The sequence below is a fragment of the Zea mays genome, chromosome 3 (assembly GCF_902167145.1).
Source record: "Zea mays cultivar B73 chromosome 3, Zm-B73-REFERENCE-NAM-5.0, whole genome shotgun sequence".
Classification (NCBI taxonomy): Eukaryota; Viridiplantae; Streptophyta; class Magnoliopsida; order Poales; family Poaceae; genus Zea; species Zea mays.
In genome coordinates, this window is record NC_050098.1 from 15,198,792 (window position 1) to 15,223,912 (window position 25,121).

Consider the following 25,121-nt stretch of genomic DNA (forward strand, 5'->3'; position numbering starts at 1 on the left):
CATCCAGGGCAACTGAAATGATCGATGTCAAAGAATATTTTGAAATGCTGCCACCTAATTATACTTTTTCATATGAACATCATAAGGAAGAAGTGATATTTGCATAATGTGTTATGCCCTCGGAAAAGGCCATGGTTCCCAATCTGCTCAGTTTCTTGATCCACATGTGAACTATTGCAGCGATGACAATTTGTGCAAGGACCTATACTTGCGGCAACACATGGATGGCCAAGGTTGGGTGCCATTACCCCTTATCGCTGGTTTTCGCCAAGTAAGTTTGCAGGCCTCTTGAGTTTATTTCCCATTTAAAATCTACTCTGAATTTTTGTTTCGTTTCTTAGTCAGCTGTCTAGCGAGCTTGTGTGCATGTTCTGTGTCTGTAATTACTTGCACTACTGAATTAGAGGGGCTGCATATAGTGACATAGATTAATTTAACTGAACAACAAGATAGCCCTTACACAATTAATAAAAATTGGATTATATTACTGACATGGTTGATAACATTGATGGCACAGCTGCACTAAATTGTTGCATCATAATCTGTTATATTACATTAATTTGCTTGTTGTAAATAGCAGACATGTCAGCGCATGTTTACTATTTCCCAGCACCCACCTCGGAAGGCATTCAAGGCCTGCCTTTTGTGCCTCTTCCAGCAAGCCCCCAAGATGTTCTAATTGACCCTTCTCGAAAGAACCTTCTGGAGCAGATAGAATACTATTTCAGGTAGTAGTTCATCTACATTTTGGGAACCCTTTTTGTAATAAAAACTTTGAAGCTGCTCAGTTTCTTGATCCACATGTGAACTATTGCAGCGATGACAATTTGTGCAAGGACCTATACTTGCGGCAACACATGGATGGGCAAGGTTGGGTGCCATTACCCCTTATCGCTGGTTTTCGCCAAGTAAGTTTGCAGGCCTCTTGAGTTTATTTCCCATTTAAAATCTACTCTGAATTTTTGTTTCGTTTCTTAGTCAGCTGTCTAGCGAGCTTGTGTGCATGTTCTGTGTCTGTAATTACTTGCACTACTGAATTAGAGGGGCTGCATATAGTGACATAGATTAATTTAACTGAACAACAAGATAGCCCTTACACAATTAATAAAAATTGGATTATATTACTGACATGGTTGATAACATTAATGGCACAACTGTACTGAATTGTTGCATCATAATCTCTTAGTAGTATCTGCATTTAAAAAATTAAACTCCACAGTTATGTTTGCAAGTGGTAATGTTAGTGTGGAACATTCACCATATGATTAGGATAGCGATATGTATCGAACACAGAGGGGGCACTATTTTTATTTTCTGGCACTTTTTGCAGTGGTATTAGCATATGACTTAAGCTCCAATTTAGTGAACGAGCTGTTGACCAGGTTATGTGGTTACATTTACTTGAGTCGTGAGTTACTCAAAACAGGGGTCAGTAACTCCAAGGCGCATTTTTTTCAAGGTTCGTTGCAAGCTGAGTTCATCCCAACCAACAGCAGTGGTACCTCCATTTTTAGTGTATTCAGCTACACATTTGTACAGGTTGTTTGATGATGCATTTACTTCTTATTTCTTATTGCTGGCATAGCTTTGTATGACCCAAGCCACAAACCTTATTTCACTTCCATTTGTTGAGCTGCTACAGATATTTTGTATGGACCAAGTTCTGTGCCCATATGCATGTTCATTCTAGCTTTACTGGATAAGGGTGAACTCTTGAATTGAAAGCGATGCATAAGGGGAACGCGAAGACATGGCTGATGAGGTAAGGTGTGCCAAAGCTTATGCTCATGCATGTGTTGGAGGTTTTAGCTAAATGTGTATCTTCACACAACCTTCGGCTTGTTGCACTTTGTGTGACAGGAAAATGGAAGGTTTCTGTGTAAACCAGTGCTACAAGTGATGAATTTGGCAGCTTACCATACGAGAGAATACAAGAATTGCGGTGTGTACACTGCTGCCTCAGAAAGGAATTGCATTTCATGTTGGCATAGTGTACCATTGCAATACTGCAGTTCCCATTAATTCTGTATTTGGGAATGTCTTTGTTGGATTACTTGCACAATATATATAGGGAATAAAAATGATGTGACATATGTAATTTAGTTTCAGTGATATTGTTTGTGTACAACTTGATATATATCTGAAATATGGACATATGTAATTTAGTTCATTGTTCTTTTGAAGGTGAATATGGAATATGGCCTTGATCCAACAATAGGGAAGCCGAAATAATGCTTATCGTTCTTGAAGGTGAATATGGACTATGGCCTTGTTCATGTGTATTTTTATCGTGAACCTAGCATGTTTAGGCCAGCTGTGCTATAATGTCTGTCATCAAAGATCTTAATATTTCTGCATTGATCCAACCCTTCTGATTAAATTCAGAGCAAGTCAACATTTATCCAATCCTTTATCCAATCCATGGGACATACTAATAACCGAACAAGGCCTACATTTGGGGCTGCTACCTTCTGACCGATTAAGGCTTTCACCTATACGATACCTAGCTTCTGCTTTAGGGTCAAATCCACCTATGACCTATACTCGAAATTTATTAGCTTCAGCTCAATAGTGATCAATAACATCATAACCATGGAGTACTGAAACGAACTATATCGCACAAGTTCAATCAGCTCTGATTGTGCCTAGTCTATACTAAGTGTGCTTGAGCAATTCACTATCAAGTGACCAGGAAGTATTAGGTTCCTTTAAACGGATGTCTAGGCAATTTAGAGGACTTCAGACTTCAACTATGATCCTTTGTTGCTTTGGTTCATTAGTTTGCATGCTTCCGCTATTATTATTATCATGTTAAGAATCCAAGGAATTACAATTAAATTGCACTTATATTTGAGGGTGAGATTCAAACTGAGAGCTCAACATGTGATAGTTAACCTAGAATTATCATGAAACACATGACTGATTAACAGAACACCTAGGATAGTGATAATCCCATACAAGGGTAGCCTACTGGTATTTGTAGAGGTTGTTTTACTGTGTATGCATTATTCCGAAATGCAATTCACATGAGAATTAAGTTCTCAGAATCAAGCAACACAATGCATAGTATAATTGCATACCTTGGTCTTGGCCTGCGCGGCTGATATCGTTCCTCTCCGGATGGCGGGGGCAAGATCCTTTCCTTCGTCCGTACTCTCCAGCGGCACACTGGCGTGCGAATGAAGGGGGCGTGGCGGGGGAATGAAGGGGGCAGGGTGGGGGAATGAAGTGGAGCGGGATTTGAGCAGGGATGAACTAATTAATGACGACGAATTGATGCGGGCAGTTGTTGGCGGATAGCTCGGGGCGAATAGCGCGCGGGTGTGCGGGCGTTTGCGGTGGCTGTTCGTGGAGAGGTCTTGGCATGGGCGGCGAGCGTGCGCGTAGTGAGCGGCATGGCGGCGGGATGTGCGGGCGGTAGGAGATGGCGACGGGATCCCCGGAGGCAGGGCGTGCGCGCGCGGGATTCCGCGAGATCCGCGGGTGGTAGCGCGCGGGGCAGGGATCGGGTCGCGCACGTCGCGCACGCCGGCGGAATCGCGGCGACGAGCGCGGGATCCGGCGGGAGGTGGTGGTGTGCGGCGCGAGATCCGCGGGAGGTAGCGCGCGGGGGCAGGGATCGGGAGCCGCACGTCACGCACGCCGGCGGAATCGCGGCGACGAGCGCGGGATCCGCGGGAGGTGGTGGTGGGCGACCGAGCGCGCGCCGGGGTGGGGGTGAGCGGCCGAGCGCCGAGGGCGCGGGGGATGCGCCGAGGTACGCCACACGCGCGGGGGATCCGCGGGAGGCACGTCGCGCACGCCGGGAATCGTGGCGGGGTTGGAGCGGCCGAGCGTGTAGGGAGACAGGGGAGCGGGGGCAGTCTACATTTGACCCTTAATAGTTAGTAGAGATTCTTGATTTTTTTTTGAGACTTTGGACACTCGTCGTATTTAAAATATTTATTAAAAATATAAAATTTTAAGTCAATCACAAAATACTTTAAGTAATAAAATAATTCACAAAAGATAAACGATAATTTATTATTATTTTAAATAAAACGAGTGATTAAATTTTTTTAAAAAATTAACGATATCATATATTTATGAACTATTTATGAACGGGAGAGTACATGTTTGTAAAATAAAGTTTAAAATAGAAGTAATATTAAAAGTGGGATAAGAAGTCTTATAAAACTTAAAACAGACACCAGCGCAACGGATGGAACGGCCGGCGAAACGCTCTTCGAACGGAAGTCCGGACGCCAGAAACTCCGTTAATTCTGTTAAGGCAAGCGGATTTCATTCTAGTTCTAGCGCTTTGTCTTGCTGGCGGTCGTGCTCGTGCACCTAGCTAATGGACCCTGTGCCATTAGCCGGTTGGGTCTTTGTGGTAGAGGACTTCCGCTTTGGCAGGAGGCCCAGCCCGACTAGGGTTCTGTCCACCTTCCAGGTCCTTCGAACTTCCACGCATTCCTACTACTCCTGGCTCCCGCGACCTGACGCCGCCACTCCTGACTTCGCCATCCGGCGATCACCAGAGCCCTAGCTCCGGCGTCTCTAGCGATCCCCAAAACCCACTCCGCCGCATTTCTGCCGACTTGGCCGGATTGGTCGCTTATTGAGATGGTACGTTGTACTCTTTTCCTCTTCCTTGTATTGCTCGCCCCCCTCTTTCCTCGTTAGTTTTTTTTTTCATCTGCCGAAGGCCTTGCCAGAAGCTTACTTTCCTATAGGCATGGGTTCCGCGACCAACGGCCGCGAGTACGGGCCCCTCCCCGTGCTTCAGCTGAGACCTCTAAAAGTATCTTCTTGGAAGCACAGCACCATATGGTGTCGTGTGGCAGTAGTGTCGCTATAGAACTCCAGCAGGGCGCTCTACTCGAATCCTCTCCGTATAGGTTCGTTCATGGTTGCATAAGGTAAGATTTCGTGAAATTATGTTGGAATAATGTTCCATCCTTGAGAGGAGCAAGGCATCTAGGCCTATCAGACTTGAAATTTCCACCACCCTATTTTAAGAGAGCTTTATTCCCCAGTCTTAGAGTTTGTTTGGATACCAAGAGCTATTTGTTAGCTGGCTAAAATTAGTCAAAATTAGCATTTGCACATCCAAACAGGAGGGCTAATAAATATTTTTTTTATCCAAGACTTCAATTAGTTGTTAACCAACTAGCTAGCGAACCACAACATAGTTAAAGCTAATTTTTAGCACAACTAGTATCTAGCTCTAGCTGATTCAAACATGCCTGCCAAGCCATGACCACCATGTCCATACAACATAATGGTGGGTTTTTCACCTAACAGCTCACAAGCAAGTCTTTACCAGTCCCCAAAGGACTACCAAACCATAAAAGCAGAAACAAGTTTGAGGTGGAACACGGTAATTAGCGCACTCTCCTACGCTAATAAGCTTGTTAACTTGTCGCCTATCGGCATTCCTTTGTCTTCCATCTTGTCTTTCGAGCCACCAGAAAACCAGCTCGCCTGTTGAATGCTTGACTTGATGCCAGTTTCTTCATGTCTTCCTCTGAGATCAGTCCATTAGCCTGACCAGGGCTGAACCCAGCGTTTCTTTACACAGCTACAGTTTTGTCCAACTTTGGTTTTTTGTTCACTGGGCAGTGAACACAGGATTATCCAATTCTGTGTTATTCCAGTAATCTTTTCCAGCAGCTTCTTCAAGCTGCTCCAGGAAGAGTTCTGAAAACATCTAGCCTTTCTTAGCTTTCAAATACCCAATAAGGCCGCACAACTGATCACATTGACTACTTAAAACTTTGATTACTCAGACAGCATTTGCCAGTGGATTCAAAATCACTACCGATTTCAATAGGTAAATCCTAATAACCGGAGACTAAAATTTCCAAAGCTGCTCTGCAACAAGACATTCAAAAAACAGGTTGTGCTACTCATTCTTTCTCACATCAAAATAAACAACATTCATCCTCTACCTTTCTCCTCTTACTCAGATTATCTCTAGTAAGAACTTTATTTTTTGGGAGAAAATACACAGTAAAAAATGAACTCTAGGGGATATTTTAATAGACCATAGGCTTGGGATATAAATAAGAAAATACCTCTAAATTTAACTTTTTTATGCTTTTTTAGTATGTAAGGGCCTAAGGGGTTCAAATAGTATTTGACATATGGTAAGGAAACTTTCTTAAATAAAAGATTGGAACTGTGCTCATAAGTTTGTGTGATTTTCACACTGTTTTTTCTTATTTTGTGATGCTCTGCAGATTTGTTTACATTTTTTCCGGAGGCACAAAAGCTTTGTGTGTCATTTTTTATAGAAATATAAGGAGGGAATGCAAATAAGTCTAAGTACATAGTGTGTAAGCCTAAGTGTCATAGGCCATTATTTCAATCATGAGCATAACAGCATATTGCATGAAGGATTATCTTGATCCAATAAGAATAGGACCGAAGAGGGAAAAGTAGGTTGCATATGCTTTGTTTTTTTAACACAAGTGTTTGATAGCCCCGATGTGTTGTTTGCTGGACATTAGTACTGCTAATGGGATCAAATTAGTAAACCCCTAGAATTTCAATTGCTTACTGGCTAAAGAAGGGTTTTTACATGCTTATCTTTCTGCTGGTTTTTTTTTATTATATGATTCTTCAGTTCATTGGGTCTGCGGATTGTAGCTAGCATAATGATGGAATGAGTCCGATTTGAAAAGAATGCATGCTCCTTGTTTTATTTTAAATATTACTTAGGAACTCTGTAATTTTCAACTAATAACTGCCGTGTAATCTATAAGCTATTTCTTGTTGCCATTTAATGCATCTTATCAATATTTGCTAATATAGTTTTATAGGTTCTGGTACTTTGACGATCCAATTGATGGTAATATTTTCATTTTGATGCATGAATAGTGAGTAGACCAAAACAGGAAGAGCTAAAAGGTTGGCTATGTAATAACTAATAAGACAAAGTTGTAGATATGTTATTTATTTGTATTATTTTCTGCAGGCTACGCCACTTATAGCGGGACTTGCAATTGCAGCAACTGCCCTTGCTGGCCGATATGGCGTCCAAGCTTGGCAAGCTTATAAGGCAAGGCCTATAGTTCCAAGGATGCGGAAATTCTATGAAGGTGGCTTTCAACCTACAATGAACCGAAGGGAAGCTGCATTAATCCTTGGTGTCAGGTACACAATACATACAAGTTACATAATATCTGCAGTTCTTCACCATAATCGAACATTGTTTATGTTTCTGTTTACATAAAATCTGCATAATTGATATCTTGCCTATGAATACTCAATTATATAGTTCCTTTTGAATTATTTAAGCTGGCTACAAGGAAAATAAACACAAGGATCTTTCCCCAAATACGTCTTGCATCTTGCTATCTGCTATCCCTGATTAGTTGGCTAAATCCTGGGGGAATGCATGTAATGGGTCATTTGACATAAGTGCTGCAGTGCATGTTTAATGAAGACAGCATATGTTAAAAAGTATGAATATAAAAAGGTTCTTGATACACTCTAAACCACAGTAGACAGAATCTTTAGCTGCAAGTTACCATTGTACGCATAAAAAATCTGTTTAATTGTTGGGCGCTTCAGTAATTTCCAACTAGACAAATTACAAATAAGACAAAGGGAACTCCACTCCTTCCAAATAAGGAGTAATTCTGATAGGAGAGATTTATTCAAACAAATGAAACAGCTATGTTTTGAAGGTTATGAATTGAGATACTAGATTCAACCGCTTAGATCTGTAAGGCTATGGCCAATAGATCATGCATATGGCTGTGCAAAACACTGTTTTGCATTGTAGACTGCACTGTTTACAAAGTGGAGTTTGAAATGACAGATAAGGATGAGTAAGCTGTTGGAGATAGCCTAATGGAGTAGGGGGCTTGATCAGCTATTGCAGAAATAATTACTGTATAAGTAGAAGAGCTGGAGTAAAGTTACAGAACAGATTTGTCAAGTGAGATAGGATAGGTAGCACCTCAGTGGTATGTGGATGAGGAAATATCTAATGGCAAGGTCTTACTCTTAATTTAACACCATATTTAAATAAGACACTGCCCCCACATTTTGGATACCAAATCACATAAATCGTATAACCCCACGGGTACAGGGGTAGAATATATGGTTATTAAAGCGGTAAAACATTAAAACGTTATCACCTCCGCTGCCACCCCTAATCCTCTAAATGAAATTTTAGAGTTCAAATATCATAGATCCAAGATTGAAATTTGTCTCGTATCAGGTAATTGCTTATATCAAATAGTTGATCTGCCCCTCTTGTAGTGCAAGCAAGTGTGCAGTGTTGGGAGTACATAGCTTCAGAGTAACTACATTGGTGTTCTTTTGTTCGTTTTTCTGTAATTTCCCATTCCTATAATAAAGAGCGGGGAGCAAAACGTGGGTTGTGAGCACGTCCACGTCATCACCTTCATTCTCAGCCATTTGATCTCCTGCCAACGGCCACGAAACGCAAGAAATGGCTGCAGCAGCTTCCTCTGTATAATGTTGCCTTTCCACCAGACAACAGGATTCTTCCAGAGAGGAAACAAAAGGGTGGTGGTAAAGGAAAACAAACGCATCACGTGTCTTCGTCTCTCTGAAGAGACGACACCGTCGAGGTCGGCAATAGTGAGTCAACGGTTGTGGGGACAAGTTGTCCTCTGTGTTCTCTCCTCTATGCTCCTGCACAATCGAGGTGCGACGCCACATGAGGCTTCCATGGAGAACTCAGGCTAGGGCTTGGACTCGCACCACCCACCACTCAGCCGTGGCTGCTGGCCCTCCGCTGGAGCACCATGCACTGGGCTTGGCCAAACGGCGCGACGCGTCCGCCTCCTCCTGCTCCCGCGTGCTGCAGGCCTCAGTTGGAATATGGAACCCATTACCCATTTGGTGGCGGCGGCAGCGCACAGGGACGCTCGGCAGCTACTAGTTCCTAAAATAATTAAATATAACTGAGCCTGACTCAAAACATTCCCCTACAAATTCAGTCTCTCCTTGCAATGGTTTTGGTCCGTTTTCTACTTTGTCCAAAAATAAATACTATGGTTTTTTTTCAGTTTCTGACAAATATATGAAATATTTCAGATATTCAATCAGTTGTTCTTCATTCCAGCATACTGAATCAAATCTTGTACTAACTCTTCAAATTTGCATCTGTACTAGTGTGGTCAGTCATTCTTGAGTTTTTATAAGTGTCGCTGCTTAGTGATTAAACGTTTTTTTTTCATGCTAGCTTATAATTATTGATGTTTCCAGGGAAACTGCCAACGCAGAGAAGGTAAAAGAGGCGCACAAGAGGGTTATGGTCGCCAACCATCCAGATGCTGGTGGAAGTCATTACCTTGCGTCAAAGATTAATGAGGCGAAGGATGTGTTGTCAGGGAAAACAAAAGGAGGTGGGTCGGCCTTCTGATTGTAGAATTAAGAATGCACTCTCTGCTAGAAGGATAATTTTGTGCCTCTAAATTTAGCATTAGAAGATACTGTAGACCGCAGTTTAGTCTTGGTATTGCGAAAATTTCTGGGCAAAGCATATTGGGCCTTCTGTGAAGTAGTTATCCAGTGCTTATTATTTATTAATACTCTCAGCTGTGCCTGCTTCTATAAAGATATACATGATGAAGGTTACATCACAACATGTTTCTTCACAACTAAGTCTCATGTCGTGGGATCTTCATTGCTCTTCGTTAGATTCTGCTGCTGTTGAATCTTTTTTTCTTCAGCAGTTTTTAGAGTAAATGTTGGCATATCCATGTGCCACAGCATTATCTGGGACTCGAAGCATTCAGAGGGGATGCCCTTAAGCTTGTTTTCATCAAGGGTCACTATTTCTTGTACAATGTGCATGAAGTCCTGAAATTACCATAACCATCATCAGGTTGATTATTTTGGGTACATCACAACTCTAAATCCTGTCATATTGTGGGGTTAAAATGACAAACCCGTGTTGCTCCTGATGAGTTCCTCCTGATGAGTGATCTATCTGAATTCCAAAGCAGCGAGCTTCTGAACCCAATTCCAGAGGTGTTTATTGTGGGATGGTCATAGCTGGAGTTCTTGCTTGCACCCATGGAGTTGGAGATAGTTGCTACTGGCCATGCTGAAAAATCTCTGGATCAAATTTAGACAACCAGTGTTATTTTGCTGCATTCTGCAAAACTGCATGGCCAGTACTGCTATAAGAACTATTCAATTCTTCTTGAAAGTTTTCATGAGAAAATAGACTTAAAAAGGGAGACGGCATTGCAATAGAAATACTGCAAGAGAGGAGTGATGGGAGCCGGACATACCGAGTTTGCCTGAGCGTTTGAAAGAAGCGGAGGTCATAGACGCTGGAAGCGCCGGCGAAATGGACGACCCCGTTCAGCCGATGGCGGTCGATGTGGCTGAGCGCCACGTTCCTCTGGTGGTCCACCTCATCGCCGGCACCGTCACCGGAGAAGTTCGTGGCATCATAGGTGAGGTGCCGGAACATGAGTCCGGTGCCACGCAGCAGCTGGACCGTCCTCGCCGTCGCGGTCCTGTTCTTGGCCCCGACCACGATCCACAGCAGCGGCGGCGCCACGTGCCGCAGCGTGTGCGCGAGCCTCGCCACCGACGCGTCCTGCGCCATGCCATCGTCGGGCCGCGTGACCGTGACGATCAGGAGGAGGCCGAGGTCTTGGGCTGCGGGCGGCGGCGCGGCCACGGCTCGGTGAACATCGCCAAACGGACCGAGAAACGCGGAGCGGATGCTGGAGGCCGACGAGGCTCCGGTGGCGGCAAGCGGCGCGACTGCGAGGAGGGCGCCAACTGCGAAGCAGAGCAAGAAGTGCACGCTGGCATTGATCCATGGATGCACCATCTTCTTGGACCTCTCTGTTGGCTCCATCTCCAGCAGCTAGCGAGCTTGTTTCTCTGCAAAGATGGAAGGGAAAGCAAAGACAGTGCAGGAACATAATGTCGAAGCAGCTTTTCGGATTAAATTTGTCTGAATGGAGATGAAATGCTTGTGGCTTATAGTTTATTTATACATAATCGTCTCAAGGCGAGGAACCGTGGTACTGAAAAGGTTGACTACAGACGGGTTTGTGGCTGACACGAATGCTTTTGACAACCACTAGAATGCCAACCATCAGAAGTCAACAAAAATGTCGGTGAACAGCATGTTGCATCTTATGAAAAAGAAGGAAAGGTTTACCTACGATTAAAATGTATAGAACAGTATAAACACTTTTCAAACAAGAACAAAATGGCATACGAGGGAGGTATAACCACTAGAATGCCTGGTGTTTAGGGTTTGATGATGGATCACGCGTTTCAGTTCAGGCACTCTTTCTTGTTACTTTTACCTTTGCGAGGAGACAAGAAGAACAACCGTCAAAGAATGAAATTGGAGCAAAGAACCACTTATTACAATCTTATCGACACAGGCGGATCAGGTCATTTCCATTTGTACCAGCAAAGAACCACTTATTCAAATGTGCACACAGAAATCGAATGAAATTGGAGCACAAGTACTGGAGTAATAACGAGTTGCAAAAGGACGCAGGGGCGTCGCCATCAGCAATGCGCCTTCAGTTAAGCGCGCGTCAGAATCATCCAGGTGGTGAAGAACTCGCAGAGCACGGCGTTGTCCATGAGCCTCGCCGCGTTCTTGGCCTCGCCGAGGCTGCGCCAGGCGTCTTCCACGAGCTGCCGCGCCGCCGACCACCACCCTTTCCCGCGCGGGGACTCGGGGAACTGCCACCGGAGGAAGTCCTCGGCTGCCGTGGCTGCCGCCGCGGCGGAGCTCAGCGCCAGCAGCGCGTCGTGGGCGTGGCAGACGGCCGCCTCCCGGAGGTCCATCCACCGCTCCCACGGCGCGGCGGGGTGGGGCTTGAGGCCGAGGCCCTCGGCGCAGTTGACGAAGACGTGGCCGGCCTCGGCGTGGAGCGAGACGAGGCGCGTGATCTCACGGTAGGCGACGGGGAGGTGGCCCTCTACGGGGGACAGCGCGAAGGCGAGGATGTTGGCCCAGTAGCCGCCGTGTTGCACCACGGCCCAAGATGGAAGCCTCGTCTGGGACTGGCTGCCGCGGGTGGTCTTCCAGGGTACGGCGCTGCCGTTGTGATCGTCGTCTCCTCCGGTGGACGTCTCCATGGGTTCGCCGACGCTGCAGTTTCCGCCTCGGTCGGTGTTGGAGGGCGGAGACTCGGGGTCGTCGGAGTCATCGAAGCCCCACTGCTTCCCGGCGAACAGCTCGCGGGCGCACTTGATGCTCGCGACGGCCTTTCCCGAGGTGCCGACGAGCAGGAGGATCGCCGGCACAGTCCGTGCCAGATCCATTAATCGCCGCTCCTCCGTTGCCATTGAGCGCGTGCATGTGCAATGGACAAACAAGAGAATGCCGAGGCGGGCGGCGGCGGCGGCCTATCCTATTTATGCCAGGTGGAATGGGAACGACGCCACCGGCATTTTATTTTAACTGCCTCCTTGCGTCGGAATGCGGGACCCACGGTTTCTAGCCGCCCTGCAATGAGAACTAGGGAACCACGGTTTTGGTCCCACTTGTCATGGAGGTCCATAGAGTTACCGTACTGTATCAGGTGTGGAACCTAACAAGGCGGTGGTGGGCTCGCCATTCGCCAAGGCGGTGCGTGGCTGCGTGCTGCGGCTATTTAAACCGCTACCCGCTGCCGAGAGGGACGGACCTTCCATTCCAGAAACGAGCGCCGAGAGCAAAAGATGGAAATGGAAATGGAGTCCACTTGGAAGACCCTGTTCCAGCGGAGGGTGGTGTTGGCGGCCAAGCACTGCTACAACGTCCACGAGCGACTCCTCAAGGTGCTCGTGCCCTTGAACGCCGACTTGCAGGACAGGCGCCGCTACCCGGGGCCCTTCGCGGAGGCGACGCGGCGCGAGCTCGAGGGCGCCTCGATGGAGCTCGGCCTCGCCGTCGCCAGCATGGGCGCGGCCCGCCACCTGGCGCTCCGGGGCGGCGCGCCGTGCCCGAGCGCGCCGTTCGACTCCGTGGACGACCTCGCCGGGGACCCCGGCGTGTGGTGCGCGCTGGAGAAGCTCGCGAACGCCGCGGCGCTCGCCACCCGCGTACACGACGCCCTGGAGCTTGCCTGCGGCCACCTGCGCGCTGGCGAGGTCCTGCTGGCTCTGGACGAGGCCGGCGACGGCGACGAGCAGAGCCCCAGCAGCGAGCAGCTTATCGGCGTTATGGTGCTCTCGGAAGCGATGTTGAAGGCGGCGGACCTCGCCACGGAGACCGCCGAAGCGCGCGAGGCGGCGTTCGGCTTCATCGGCCGCCGCGTCAAGTGAGGTCCTCCGGTGTCAGGAATCCGCAGGACTCGGTGGTTCGATTCGTCACCCGATCGCCTGTTTGAGTTTAGTAATTCTTGGAATGGTGGAATAACGAACGTGCCTGTTTAGTAATTCTTGGAATAACGAATCGAACGTGACTTTTTTTTTGTTGTGATTTGGTAAAATCTTGGAATGATGAATGGTCCATCCACCATGTGCCTTGCGGCTAATGTGGGTATTTTTCCCATTGATCTGATTTGAGTTTGGTTCTGCTATTGCGATGCACAATGGTATGTAATTTCGGGATGGGCTAAGGCCAATGTAATTTTCCACGCCGGCTATGTATGCAGAACACACAACTGGTTGCAGGAACGGGAGGATTTTGAGTTGCCAGCTAGGATGAATACTAATATTATTGTGTGCACTGCATAGCAACAATTGAATCCTTGCTATAACCGTAAGTTGTTCGCTAACCATTAGCAATGCGACAGTTAATATAATTCGTCGATGATGTTTAAGACTGTTTGAATGTTCTCTAATTTTCAGAGCTCTACAAAGTATTATATCTCACTTTTAAAATTCTGAAACTCTGATATAAAATGGACCAAATACTAACTTTAGATGATTTATTTGGAGCTAAAGTTTAAGGGGGTGTTTGGTTCTAGGGACTAAATTTTAGTTTATGTCACACCAAATGTTTGAATGTCATTTCTTCATATTAAATATATAGTCTAATTATAAAATTAATTACACAGCTAAAGACTAAACAATCACATTATTAGCAAATATTTACGGTAATATCACATGATCGAATAATTCATTAATAAGACATAAAAGATTCGTCCTACGGTTTACTTCTTTATTTCTTGTCTTTGCAATTAGTTTTATAAGGTCTCTAGGACCCTCACGCTTGGAGGCACCTATTGGTGTGTTTGGCACCAAAAAGAGCACGCGGACGGTCCGGCCCTGAGGCCGGACAGTCCGCGGTCCGGACAGGCGAGTCCGTGCCTGTGGGCCGGACGGTCCGCGCGTGCGCATAGTAGAATAGGGTTCCGAGTTTTGTGCTATGTTTGTTAGCTAGATCCGCGGAATTAGCTCGGAATTCAGTTGTGTAAAGGGTCCAGCCCCCCTCCTCTATAAATAGAGATGTATACGACCGATTTGTAACAATCAATCGAATCAATACAACTTCTATTTCGCATTTATTTCCTGTACAATTAGGAGTAGTTCTAGTCTAGTTCCAGTTTAGCCTCTCGATCCCCAAATTCTCCGCCTCTCCTCGACTCTACGTCGATTAGAGGAGTCTAGGTCGGCCTGCCCGAGCCTAGACACCACCTAGGATCTCTCCTCCCCGACGGGGTCCCTCCCGGGAGCGAGATCCAGGCGCCGCCGGCGATCTTCCGTCGCCCCTGCGTACGCGCGGACCGTCCGACCCTAGGGTGCGGACCGTCCGGCCGTCAGGCAGGGAACCCGAGCTCCTGCATCAGGTCGCGGACCGTCCGGCCCTGTGCCACGGACCGTCCGCGCCTGACCAAAGAGCACCGCCGCCTCGCGTCAGGTCGCGGACCGTCCGGCCCTGTGCCGCGGACCGTCCGCGCCTGACCAGAGAGCACTGCCGCTGGTTCTTTTGAGTGATTGACGCCTCTAAAAAGGTGTCAACATACTTTTTGGCGACTCCGCTGGGGAAGACAAATATAGACGCATCAAATCGGCCCTCAATGGCCGGTTCAAGGGATAGCTCTGATATTTCCCCAAGCAACATCATAGAGCCAACTTGGGAAACCTTGCCGGCTGACGAACAACTCCAGTTTGAGGAGCACAAGGAGCGTATGATCCAGGAGGCAAAAGCAAAATTCTTGGCCAACTTCAAAGTGGACAGGAACAACAAGGTCGTCCGACATCGGGCGACGGATCCGGCTTCGCTCCAACCCACACCAGATATCCCCAATGTAAGTAATACCAACGAGCTACAATCTCTTAGAAATTATGTAGAAGAGCAACGTGAACAAATGCAGAACATCATAGGGGGTATCCAAAGCGATTTTAAGAGACTAGTACGTGCATTTGATAAATCTAATATCGCAAATTTTCCTTCGCACGAGGTTGAGTTAGGGGGTAACACGCGTAATACATCGGCTACAGGTTGTCACGACCAGTCACAACCCCTTTATGGGATGCCGATGGACACATACCCTGAGCAACCGCAAATCGGCAGCAAATCAGCCGATCTGCACATACCCGGACCGTCCGCACGAGAGCGCGGACCGTCCGGGCCAGCAACAGTCGGGCCTATTTTTAATGAGTTACCTAGATATGCGCCCGAGCCACCACATACGACACAGAATCTAAACTACCCAGTCGGACCGTTCGCATACAACGACGGACGGTCTGCTTATAATCACGGACGGTCCGGGCCAATGTCCGGATAGTCCACGCATGACCTTTTTGAGGATGATCGTTACCTGAATCCTCACCCGTCCCAGCAACACTTCCAATCGCACTATGCAATGCATCAACCCATTAATCCGAGGTCTAGAGCCCAGGAAAGCTTTCCGGCCCCACCTAGAAGGCCGGAAAGGAACGATCAAACATATGAACCATATAGGGCAAGTGGCAATGCTCCACGTAGCTCAAACCAATGGGGGGAAAGACAACATGCTAATATCCAGCCAACCCCACCTATATTTGACCAGAGAGCCGGTGGTCTCGCACCGGCTGCCATTGATATAGTGAGGGAAGAAATAGCTGGGGTGTTCCGAGACAAGCTCGGAGTAAGCATGGTCCCTGGGGGGCAATCATATCGGAAACCTTATGACAGCCGATTTGATCACCACCCATACCCACAGGGAACCAGGATACCCGAATTCGCAAAATTTTCGGGTGATCAAGGAAAGAACACACGTGAACACATAGGCCAATTTTTAGCATAATTAGGAGAGTTGGCCGACACAGAGGCATTTCGCGTACATTTATTTTCATTATCTTTAACAGGAATTGCGTTTGCATGGTACGCCACTTTACCTCCTAATTCCATTTTATCACGGGGGGATCTAGAACAAAAATTTCATGATCATTTTTTCTCTCGTGACTATGAGTTGGATTTGGTAGATTTAGTGTCATTGCGACAAGCAAAAGATGAATCGGTTAATGATTACATCCGGAGATTCTGAGATACAAGAAACCGATGCTTCCAAATTCATTTAGCAGAAAAACAGCTAGCAGGATTAGCCTTTAATGGTCTACGATATTATGTAAAAGAAAGATTAGAAGGCATCCAATTCTTTACACTAGCACAGATACACCAGAGAGCTTTGGCTTGTGAAAGCCGAAGCAAAGAAACTGCTAAAACAATTCGTCACAACGTACATATAGTAGAATGCGAACAAAGTAGCTCAGATGACGAGTCAGCAGAAGTGTATGCTGCGGAAATGGTTTGGCCAAAACAGGCCAAATCTTCAGCTTGTTCCTCCTTACAGCCGGTTCAAAAGAAACGGCAAGAGGAGGTTAAGTTTACGTTTAATGTTGGTAAGTGTGATAAAATATTTGATGAATTACTCAAAAATGGCAACATTAAAATAAACCACATTGTTCCATCTGCCGACGAGCTAAAACGTTGTGCAGGCATAACTCATTTTCTCATGCCACTAATGATTGTAATGTGTTTCGGCGACAGATTCAATCGGCCATTAACGAGGGACGATTAAAATTTCAGGAAATGCAGGTGGATACAGAGCCCTTTCCGATGAACATGATTGACTTCGAGGGCAAGAAAGTCCTGGTTCGGCCAAACACAGCCGATAAAGGCAAAGGCAAAGAGACAATCATCGGCAATGCTAAAGAGGCCGATGGGGATCGTAAAGTTTCTTGCAGGAAAGTGGTAGCCGAGAAGACTCCTGATGGAGGGGAGACCCTGAAGGTGACCATCACAGCCTCTAGCACTGGGGGGCAAGCGCAGACAGGGAGACATGTGTAGGAACCCGTGCTGCGCATCCCGGACGGTCCGACACATAGGCGCGGATGGTCCGGAGAACTCCAGCGGACGGTCCGACCGTACTCAGGACTCACAACGGCCACGTACTTTCAAACCACGACGACCAGAGATAGGTACGTGGAAAACAAATACATTCAAGGCAGCTGGTCGGTTGGTTAAAGCCGGCCCAACTTTTGATCAATTATTGTCTAAATACGTAAAAAAGAAGGCCGGCCCCAGTGACCGGCCAGCAAAGCGACCCCGCTCACCCATTCATGAGCAACGTCAGGTCAGGCCGATTGGGCCACCCCACCAATCGGAAGAAATGAAAGGTCATACTGTACAATTGAGACCTAACATATCGACATGGGCACCTCCACCCCCTTATCCGCCTATGCCATATTCATACACATATTTACCACCACCATATGTCCCAAATCAAATGTGGGGCATGCCACCATATCCATTTGGGATGCCACAGTACCCCGCCTGGGGGGCACCCCAAACATCTGTTTTTGACAGGTTGACGCCACCAGTACAAGACCGATTGAGCACTGCTCAATCCGGTCACCAGGCACAGACCCAACAGGATTGTCGGACTACTCGGCCTCCAAGGCCGACCAATCCGACAGGGGGGCATGTACCTGCAGCAACCAAAAGGACAACAAAGAAGGACATCATCAAAATAGGTACTGCAGACGTTGTCATACAGGAAGATAATAAAGGGCCGATGATTTTTGGTGAATCGGCCAACATAACCAAAAAAGAAGATACGGCTACCATCAAAACAGCCGATCCAAAATACTCCATGCCTCGATGGTGCCCAGCGGGATTGACACGGTCCCAAAAGCGGAAATTACAACGCCTAAGAGCGAAGGAGAGCCAGGAAAAGGAGGTAGAAAAGATATTCAATGACACACATCCACAGTACCCGCCACCGCAAAATAAATGGAGACCAAAGGCCGTTGAGGAAAATCAAACGGCCACAAAAATAGAAAATGAAACAACACTTGTACAGCACCCTGCACGTATGGCAGGTAGCCTAGCCAGCAAGACTGGGCAATCTGCACCAGGCGTGGACCGTCCGCCCCCGGAGTCCGGACCGTTCGCACCGCACCAGGAAGCCTCCAACGACACGCCAACATCAATGGAAGAAGATGACATGCTGGGAGAAGACTTGGTCGACTATGAGGCTTCTCCAGAACGCCCAGGTATGGATGTAAATGTTATTACATTTTCTGCCGATTGTACTATTATCGGCGACGATGAACCTGTTGTTGCCCAGTTCGATTTCGGTCCTAAAGAAGCCGCCTTTGCTAAACCAAAGGAATCGGTAAATCATTTAAAGCCGCTCTTCGTGCGCGGTCACATTGATGGAATACCGATTGCTAAGATGTTGGTAGATGGAGGGGCGGCTGTAAATCTAATGCCTTATTCATTATACAGAAAATTAGGTAAACAAGATGACGAACTTGTCAAGACCAACATGACCCTCAGCGGTGTTGGGGATAGTTCGATTAAGGCCAGGGGAGTCACGTCCGTTGAATTAACCATCGGGACTAAGACCCTTGCTGCTGCATTCTTCGTCGCTGATGTAGAAGGAAATTACAGTTTGATTCTGGGCAGAGATTGGATTCATGCCAATCAATGTATACCTTCTACATTACATCAAATGCTAATACAATGGGTAGGCGATGAGGTAGAACAAGTACATGCTGATGTATCTGCCTGCATCGCTGTGGCCGATGCCCCTGTACTCTGGACTTATGAGACTGCTACATGTCTCACAGGAGTAGATTTTTCTGATTATCAGTTCATAAGTATAGATAAGAAAGGTTTCATTCCTGTAATGCTAGAGCCGATGGAGAATCGGCTAAATCCTAAATAGAGTTTAAGTGATGAATACACACAAAGTTTATGAGTCTTTGGTCACGGACAGTTCGGATCCCAAAGCCGGATGGTCTGGTCTTTCCCAAAACAGTTCGGACTTTAAGATCGAACATCTACCGCAGCGAAAAGACATTATTATGGATGATCCGGTCCCCGAGACCGGAAAGTCCGCCATCACACAAAGACCATCTGATTCCTCTATAGGGGACATGATAGAGGAATTCAGAGATCTTGATAAACTAGGACGGGGATTTACATCGGCCGATCCTTTGGAGGAGATTGACATAGGAGATGGTAACACTCCAAGGCCGACTTTTCTAAACAAGACCCTGGAGACCGATCCTAGAAATGAGATGATCAGTCTATTGAAGGAATATTCAGATTGTTTTGCTTAGGATTACACTAAGATGCCTGGACTAAGCCGAGAGATCGTCGAACTTCGACTGCCTATTAAGTCTGGTTTCAGACCTTTCAAGCAGAAAGCTAGAACCTTTCATCCAGATCTTCTCCCATGAATCAAGGACGAAATCCACCGGCTGCTAGAAGCTAATTTTATTAGACCTTGCAGATACGCAGAGTGGGTCTCCAATATTGTGCCGGTAGAGAAGAAAGAGTCAGGTAAGCTTAGGGTATGCATTGATTTTCGCAATTTAAATAGAGCAACTCCTAAAGATGAATATCCTATGCCCATAGCCGACACATTAATCAATAATGCATCAGGAAATAAAATTATTAGCTTTCTTGATGGTAATGCCGGATATAACCAGATTTTCATGGCCGAAGAGGATGCGTCTAAAACGGCCTTTATATGTCCAGGCTTCATTGGTTTATTTGAATGGGTTGTCATGACATTCGGTCTTAAAAATGCTGGTGCTACTTATCAGAGGGCTATGAATATGATCTTTCATGAGTTGTTAGAAAACACTGTGGAAGTCTACATTGATGATATTGTAGTCAAATCGGCTGAGTTTGGTCCTCATATAGCTGATTTGCGCAAAGCCTTTGATAAAATGCGTCGGTATGGTTTGAAAATGAACCCACGTAAATGTGCTTTTGGAGTGTCGGCTGGTAAGTTTTTAGGATTTGTCATCCATGAACATGGTATAGAAATAGACCCTGACCGAATCAAGTCTATTCGGAATGTGGGGCCTCCGACTTGTAAGGTCGAAGTGCAGAAGTTTCTCGGCAAGGTGAATTATTTACGAAGGTTTATTTCTAACCTAGCCGGGAAGATTGATGCCTTCACCCCTATCCTTCGGCTTAAGAATGATGACGAATTCGCTTGGGGGGCAGAACAACAAGAAGCATTTGATCTCATCAAAAAATACTTATCTTCGGCTCCCGTATTAAAAGCGCCACGAGCAGGAGTACCATTCCGATTATACATTGTAGCTGAAGATAAGGTCATTGGGGCTGTTCTAACACAAGAAACTGAGGGGAAGCAGCATGTGGTGACATATCTAAGCCAAAGGTTGGTGGATGCTGAAACAAGGTACACTTTTATTGAGAAATTATGCTTATGCTTGTTTTATGCATGCACCAAATGTAGATGTTATTTACTGTCTAGTCATTGCACTGTTTCTGGTCAAGCCGATGTGATCAAATACATGTTGCATAACCCAATTATGAGTGGTAGAATTGGTAAGTGGGCTTATGCACTCATAGAATATGACTTGGCCTATGAACCATTGAAATCTATGAAAGGCCAAGTCATAGCGGATTTTATTGTAGAACATCGGATTAATGATATTCATAAACTAGACATGTCATACCTTACTATTACTCCTTGGACTTTATATTTTGATGGATCGGTTTGCAATGAAGGGCAAGGAATTGGCATCGTACTTGTTTCACCAAGTAATGTCTCCTTCGACTTCTCTAGCCGATTGAAAACTTATTGCACTAATAATCAAGCCGAATATGAGGCCCTTTTATTCGGCTTAGAACTTTTAAATTGTATGGGAGTAAAACATGTGAAGGCATTTGGTGATTCTCAGCTGGTTGTCCAACAAGTGTTAGAAGAATATCAATGCTTTGATGGTACTCTGAATAGTTACCTTGAAAAATGTTGGAGCATAATCCATTCTTTTGACGATTTCAGTATTCGGCATATTTCTAGAGTTGAGAATCATAGAGCTAACAATTTGGCACAAGATGCATCAGGTTATCGGATAAAACGAGGGAGGTTTCACGACACTGAAAATCTGATAACCGGTGTAGGGCCAATTCCCCAGGTTGCGGATCGTCCGCGTCGAGACGCCGGACCGTCCGGGGTTACCAGAAATGTTCTCTTAATTGAATCGGCTGATAATAAAGCCGATGCAAGTGATTGGAGGACGCCTATACTTAATTATTTACGAAATCCCAATATCAAGACAGATAAGAACATTCGGCGTACATCTTTCAAGTATGTCTTGATGAGTGATGAACTCTACCGCCGAACAGTCAATGACGTCTTGCTTAAGTGCTTGGGCCCAGATGATGCTATATTAGCCATGGCCGAAGTACATGAGGGGATTTGTGGTACCCATCAATCGGCTCCAAAGATGAAGTGGTTGTTGCGAAGGTCTGGTTTTTATTGGCCTAACATGATAGCTGATTGTTTCAAATACTATAAGGGTTGCCAAGTGTGCCAAAAATTCGGCGACCTGCAGTTGGTCCCTACAGCCGAATTACATCCTATCATCAAGCCTTGGCCTTTCAGAGGATGGGTGTTGGGACAATGCTTCGTCGCCGAAGGTCTTGTAAGAAGAAGCAGTTTTCGGCTGAAGCTGTCCGCATGTGATGACCGAAGGTTCCTCTTCATGAAGCTTCGGAATTACAAACCGACATAAAAGTAGAATGACCTTTTAGTCCATAAATGTTTGAGTCGCTGTTGTAATCCCTTATGAGGGGCATGATTGTAATTCCTCACAGGCTGTGTCCCGTGTCTATAAATAGTGAACAGTATTCCTTTACTGTTCACGGATTCCTGTAAGAGCAATCGCACCATTCAGGAATTAATCTTTTGTCAAGGCAAAGGTATAATTGTACTCAATGCTTAAATATGTCAAATCAATATAATATGATATTGTTCGTTTATAATTCATTCACCTTTGACACTTCATATCTTATATTACTTTATTTAATCTATTAAAATCCAGTTACGAAGATTTAACCTTCGTAGTCATCTTGTCTTTAACCTTCGTCCACGGCTCATTAATCCTTAAGGGAATAATGCTTCGTTGGACGAAGGGTAATAACATTTAAAATTTTATGTTGCCTTGTTCTTAATTCATAGCATTTGAGAACAAGTCTCCAACATTGGCGCCCACCTCCGGTGAATTCACTTCCACTTTCCTGAAACAATGGCTTTGTTCAAGAACCAGGCTGGAGCTGCTTCGGCTTCGAAGCTGATTCTCCCGATAACAGGCGGTTCATGCTTAGAGCCGGCTAACAAGAAACAGAAGAAGGAGGCACAGAAAAGAGTACAGCATGTTGGAGTGCAGGGACCCTTCATCAAGTCAAGATGGTCTCACATTCCAATCACCTTCTCCCAAGAGGATCTTCAGCTCAAGGATTTTCCTCATAACGATGCTATGGTTATTTCTTGCGTTATCAAAGGGTTTCTGGTCCACAATGTTTTGGTTGATACAGGCAGTGCAGCTGACATTATATTTGCTAAGGCCTTCAGACAAATGCAAGAGCCAGAAGATAAGATTCATGATGCTACACACCCTCTCTGTGGCTTCGGAGGAAGACAGATTGTAGCACTGGGTAAGATCACCATGCCAGTGACCTTCGGATTCATCAACAACACCAGAACTGAGCAAGTTGTGTTTGACATTGTTGACATGGAATACCCTTACAATGCAATTATTGGTCGTGGCACCCTCAATGCTTTCGAAGCAATTCTTCATCCTGCTTACCTTTGCATGAAGATACCTTCGGATCAAGGACCCATTGCTATTCATGGAAGTCAGGAAGCTGCCAGAAGGGCCGAGGGAAACTGGACTGACTCAAAAGCAATCCATAATATAGATGGAGCTGAAGCTTGTGAACAGTACAAATTCAGAAGGGAGAAAGCAGCTTCGGCAGATCAGCCGAAGCCCATGCTCTTATGTGAGGATATAGCAGAGCAGAAGGTGCTGTTGGGCTCCCAATTATCCGAAGAACAGGAGAAAACCTTGATAAGGTTTTTGTTCAACAACAAAGATGTTTTTGCATGGTCAGCCAATGATCTTTGCGGAGTTAACAGGGATGTTATTGAACACTCGCTCAATGTTGACCCGTCCTTCAGACCCAGAAAGCAGAGGCTTCGGAAAATGTCTGAAGACAAGGCTGAAGGAGCTCGGAATGAAGTCAAAAGACTCCTCAGTGCAGGAGTTATCAGAGAAGTAAAGTACCCAGAATGGCTAGCTAACACTGTTATGGTAAAAAAGGCCAATGGCAAATGGCGAATGTGTATCGATTTTACGGATCTCAACAAGGCCTGTCCGAAGGACGAATTTCCATTGCCAAGGATAGACTCCTTAGTTGATGCAGCAGCTTCGTCAGAGCTTATGAGTCTTCTAGATTGTTATTCAGGCTATCATCAAATTTGGATGAAGAAGGAGGATGAGCCGAAAACTAGTTTCATAACCCCTAATGGAACATATTGTTACCTTCGGATGCCTGAGGGGCTCAAGAACGCTGGAGGAAGTTTCAGCAGAATGACTTCGAAGGTTCTTCAGTCTCAGATAGGCAGAAATGTGCTAACTTATGTTGATGATATCATTGTAAAAAGCACGAAACAAGAAAATCACATTGCTGATTTGCAGGAGACCTTCGCCAGTTTTAGACAAGCTGGTCTAAAGCTAAATCCAGAAAAATGTGTCTTCGGAGTAAAGAAGGGGAAATTTCTTGGATGCTTGGTTTCAACAAAGGGAATTGAAGCTAATCCTAGTAAAATTGAAGCTATACTTCGAATGGAGCCACCAAATACAAAAAAGGGGGCCCAAAGACTGACAGGGAGGCTGGCATCTCTCAATAGATTCATATCCAGATCAGCAGAGAGAAATTTACCATTCTTCGAAGTGCTGAAATCAGCCGAAGTCTTTCAATGGGGATCAAGCCAACAAAAAGCCTTCGAGGAACTGAAGCAATATTTGATAGATTTAACAACATTAACTCCACCAACACCAGGGGCTCCTTTGTTATTATATGTGGCAGCTTCGCACTCAGCAGTAAGTGCAGCACTTGTCCAGGAGAAGCTTGATGGCCAAGTCAAGAAGCAGGTCCCAGTATATTTTGTATCTGAGGTTCTTAGTTTATCGAAGAAAAACTATACAGAATTGGAGAAGGTGTTATATGCTGTTTTGATGGCATCCAGGAAGCTTCGGCATTACTTTCAAGCATACAATATTGTTGTTCCTTCTTCGCAACTGTTGAAGGATATTATGAGAAATAGAGAAGCTACTGGACGGATTGGAAAATGGGCTGCAGAGCTCAATGAATTTTTGCATTGATTATGTGCATAGATCTTCGATCCAGTCTCAAGCGTTGGCAGATTTCATTGCTGACTGGACGCCAGGGGCTCAGGATGAAGAAACAAATAAAGATGCCGAAGTATGGACAATGTTTTACGATGGGTCTTGGGGAACCTTCGGAGCAGGAGCAGCCGCTGTGTTGGTCTCACCATCCAAAGTTAAAACTTGTTATGCGGCCAGACTCGATTTTAGTTGTACAAACAATATTACTGAGTACGAAGCCCTGCTTTTGGGCCTTCGGAAGTTAAAAGCAATGGGAATCAGAAGGGCCATTCTTAAAACTGATTCCCAGGTTGTTTCGGGTCATATCGACAAGAGTTGTAAGGCTAAAGATCCGAAGCTTGAAAAATATCTAGATACGGTCCGAAGAATTGAAGCTTCCTTCGAAGGATTTTCTGTCAAAAATATCCCTCGAGGACAAAATGAGCATGCTGATTTGCTAGCTAAGTCAGCAGCACAGGGGCTGCCCTTACCTTCGGATGTGTTCTTCGAAACAATAAAAGCAC

General features: G+C 45.7%; 4 protein-coding genes across 4 annotated transcripts; 2 read left to right on the forward strand and 2 right to left on the reverse strand.

Annotated features, from left to right (window-relative positions):
• The first annotated feature begins 4,361 nt into the window (after nt 1–4,361).
• LOC100280541 (mitochondrial import inner membrane translocase subunit TIM14) lies at nt 4,362–9,601 on the forward strand. Its single transcript, NM_001153460.2, has 3 exons — nt 4,362–4,608; nt 6,962–7,140; nt 9,232–9,601. Exons 1-3 carry the CDS (start codon nt 4,606–4,608, stop codon nt 9,386–9,388), a joined length of 339 nt encoding a protein of 112 aa, NP_001146932.2. The 5' UTR covers nt 4,362–4,605; the 3' UTR covers nt 9,389–9,601.
• LOC103649736 (probable glucuronosyltransferase Os01g0157700) lies at nt 9,528–11,154 on the reverse strand. Its single transcript, XM_008675467.3, has 3 exons — nt 10,266–11,154; nt 9,918–10,086; nt 9,528–9,828 (listed from the first exon to the last, which is right to left on the reverse strand). The coding sequence occupies exons 1-3, from the start codon at nt 10,844–10,846 to the stop codon at nt 9,634–9,636; spliced, it is 945 nt and encodes a 314-aa protein (XP_008673689.1). The 5' UTR covers nt 10,847–11,154; the 3' UTR covers nt 9,528–9,633.
• Nucleotides 11,155–11,407: 253 nt separating this feature from the next.
• LOC100278548 (uncharacterized) lies at nt 11,408–12,346 on the reverse strand. The gene has a single exon (NM_001151788.2). It carries the CDS (start codon nt 12,304–12,306, stop codon nt 11,536–11,538), a length of 771 nt encoding a protein of 256 aa, NP_001145260.2. The 5' UTR covers nt 12,307–12,346; the 3' UTR covers nt 11,408–11,535.
• Nucleotides 12,347–12,669: 323 nt separating this feature from the next.
• Nucleotides 12,670–13,489, forward strand: LOC100276897 (uncharacterized). Its single transcript, NM_001150596.2, has one exon. The coding sequence runs from the start codon at nt 12,682–12,684 to the stop codon at nt 13,264–13,266; it is 585 nt and encodes a 194-aa protein (NP_001144068.2). The 5' UTR covers nt 12,670–12,681; the 3' UTR covers nt 13,267–13,489.
• Nucleotides 13,490–25,121: the final 11,632 nt, after the last annotated feature.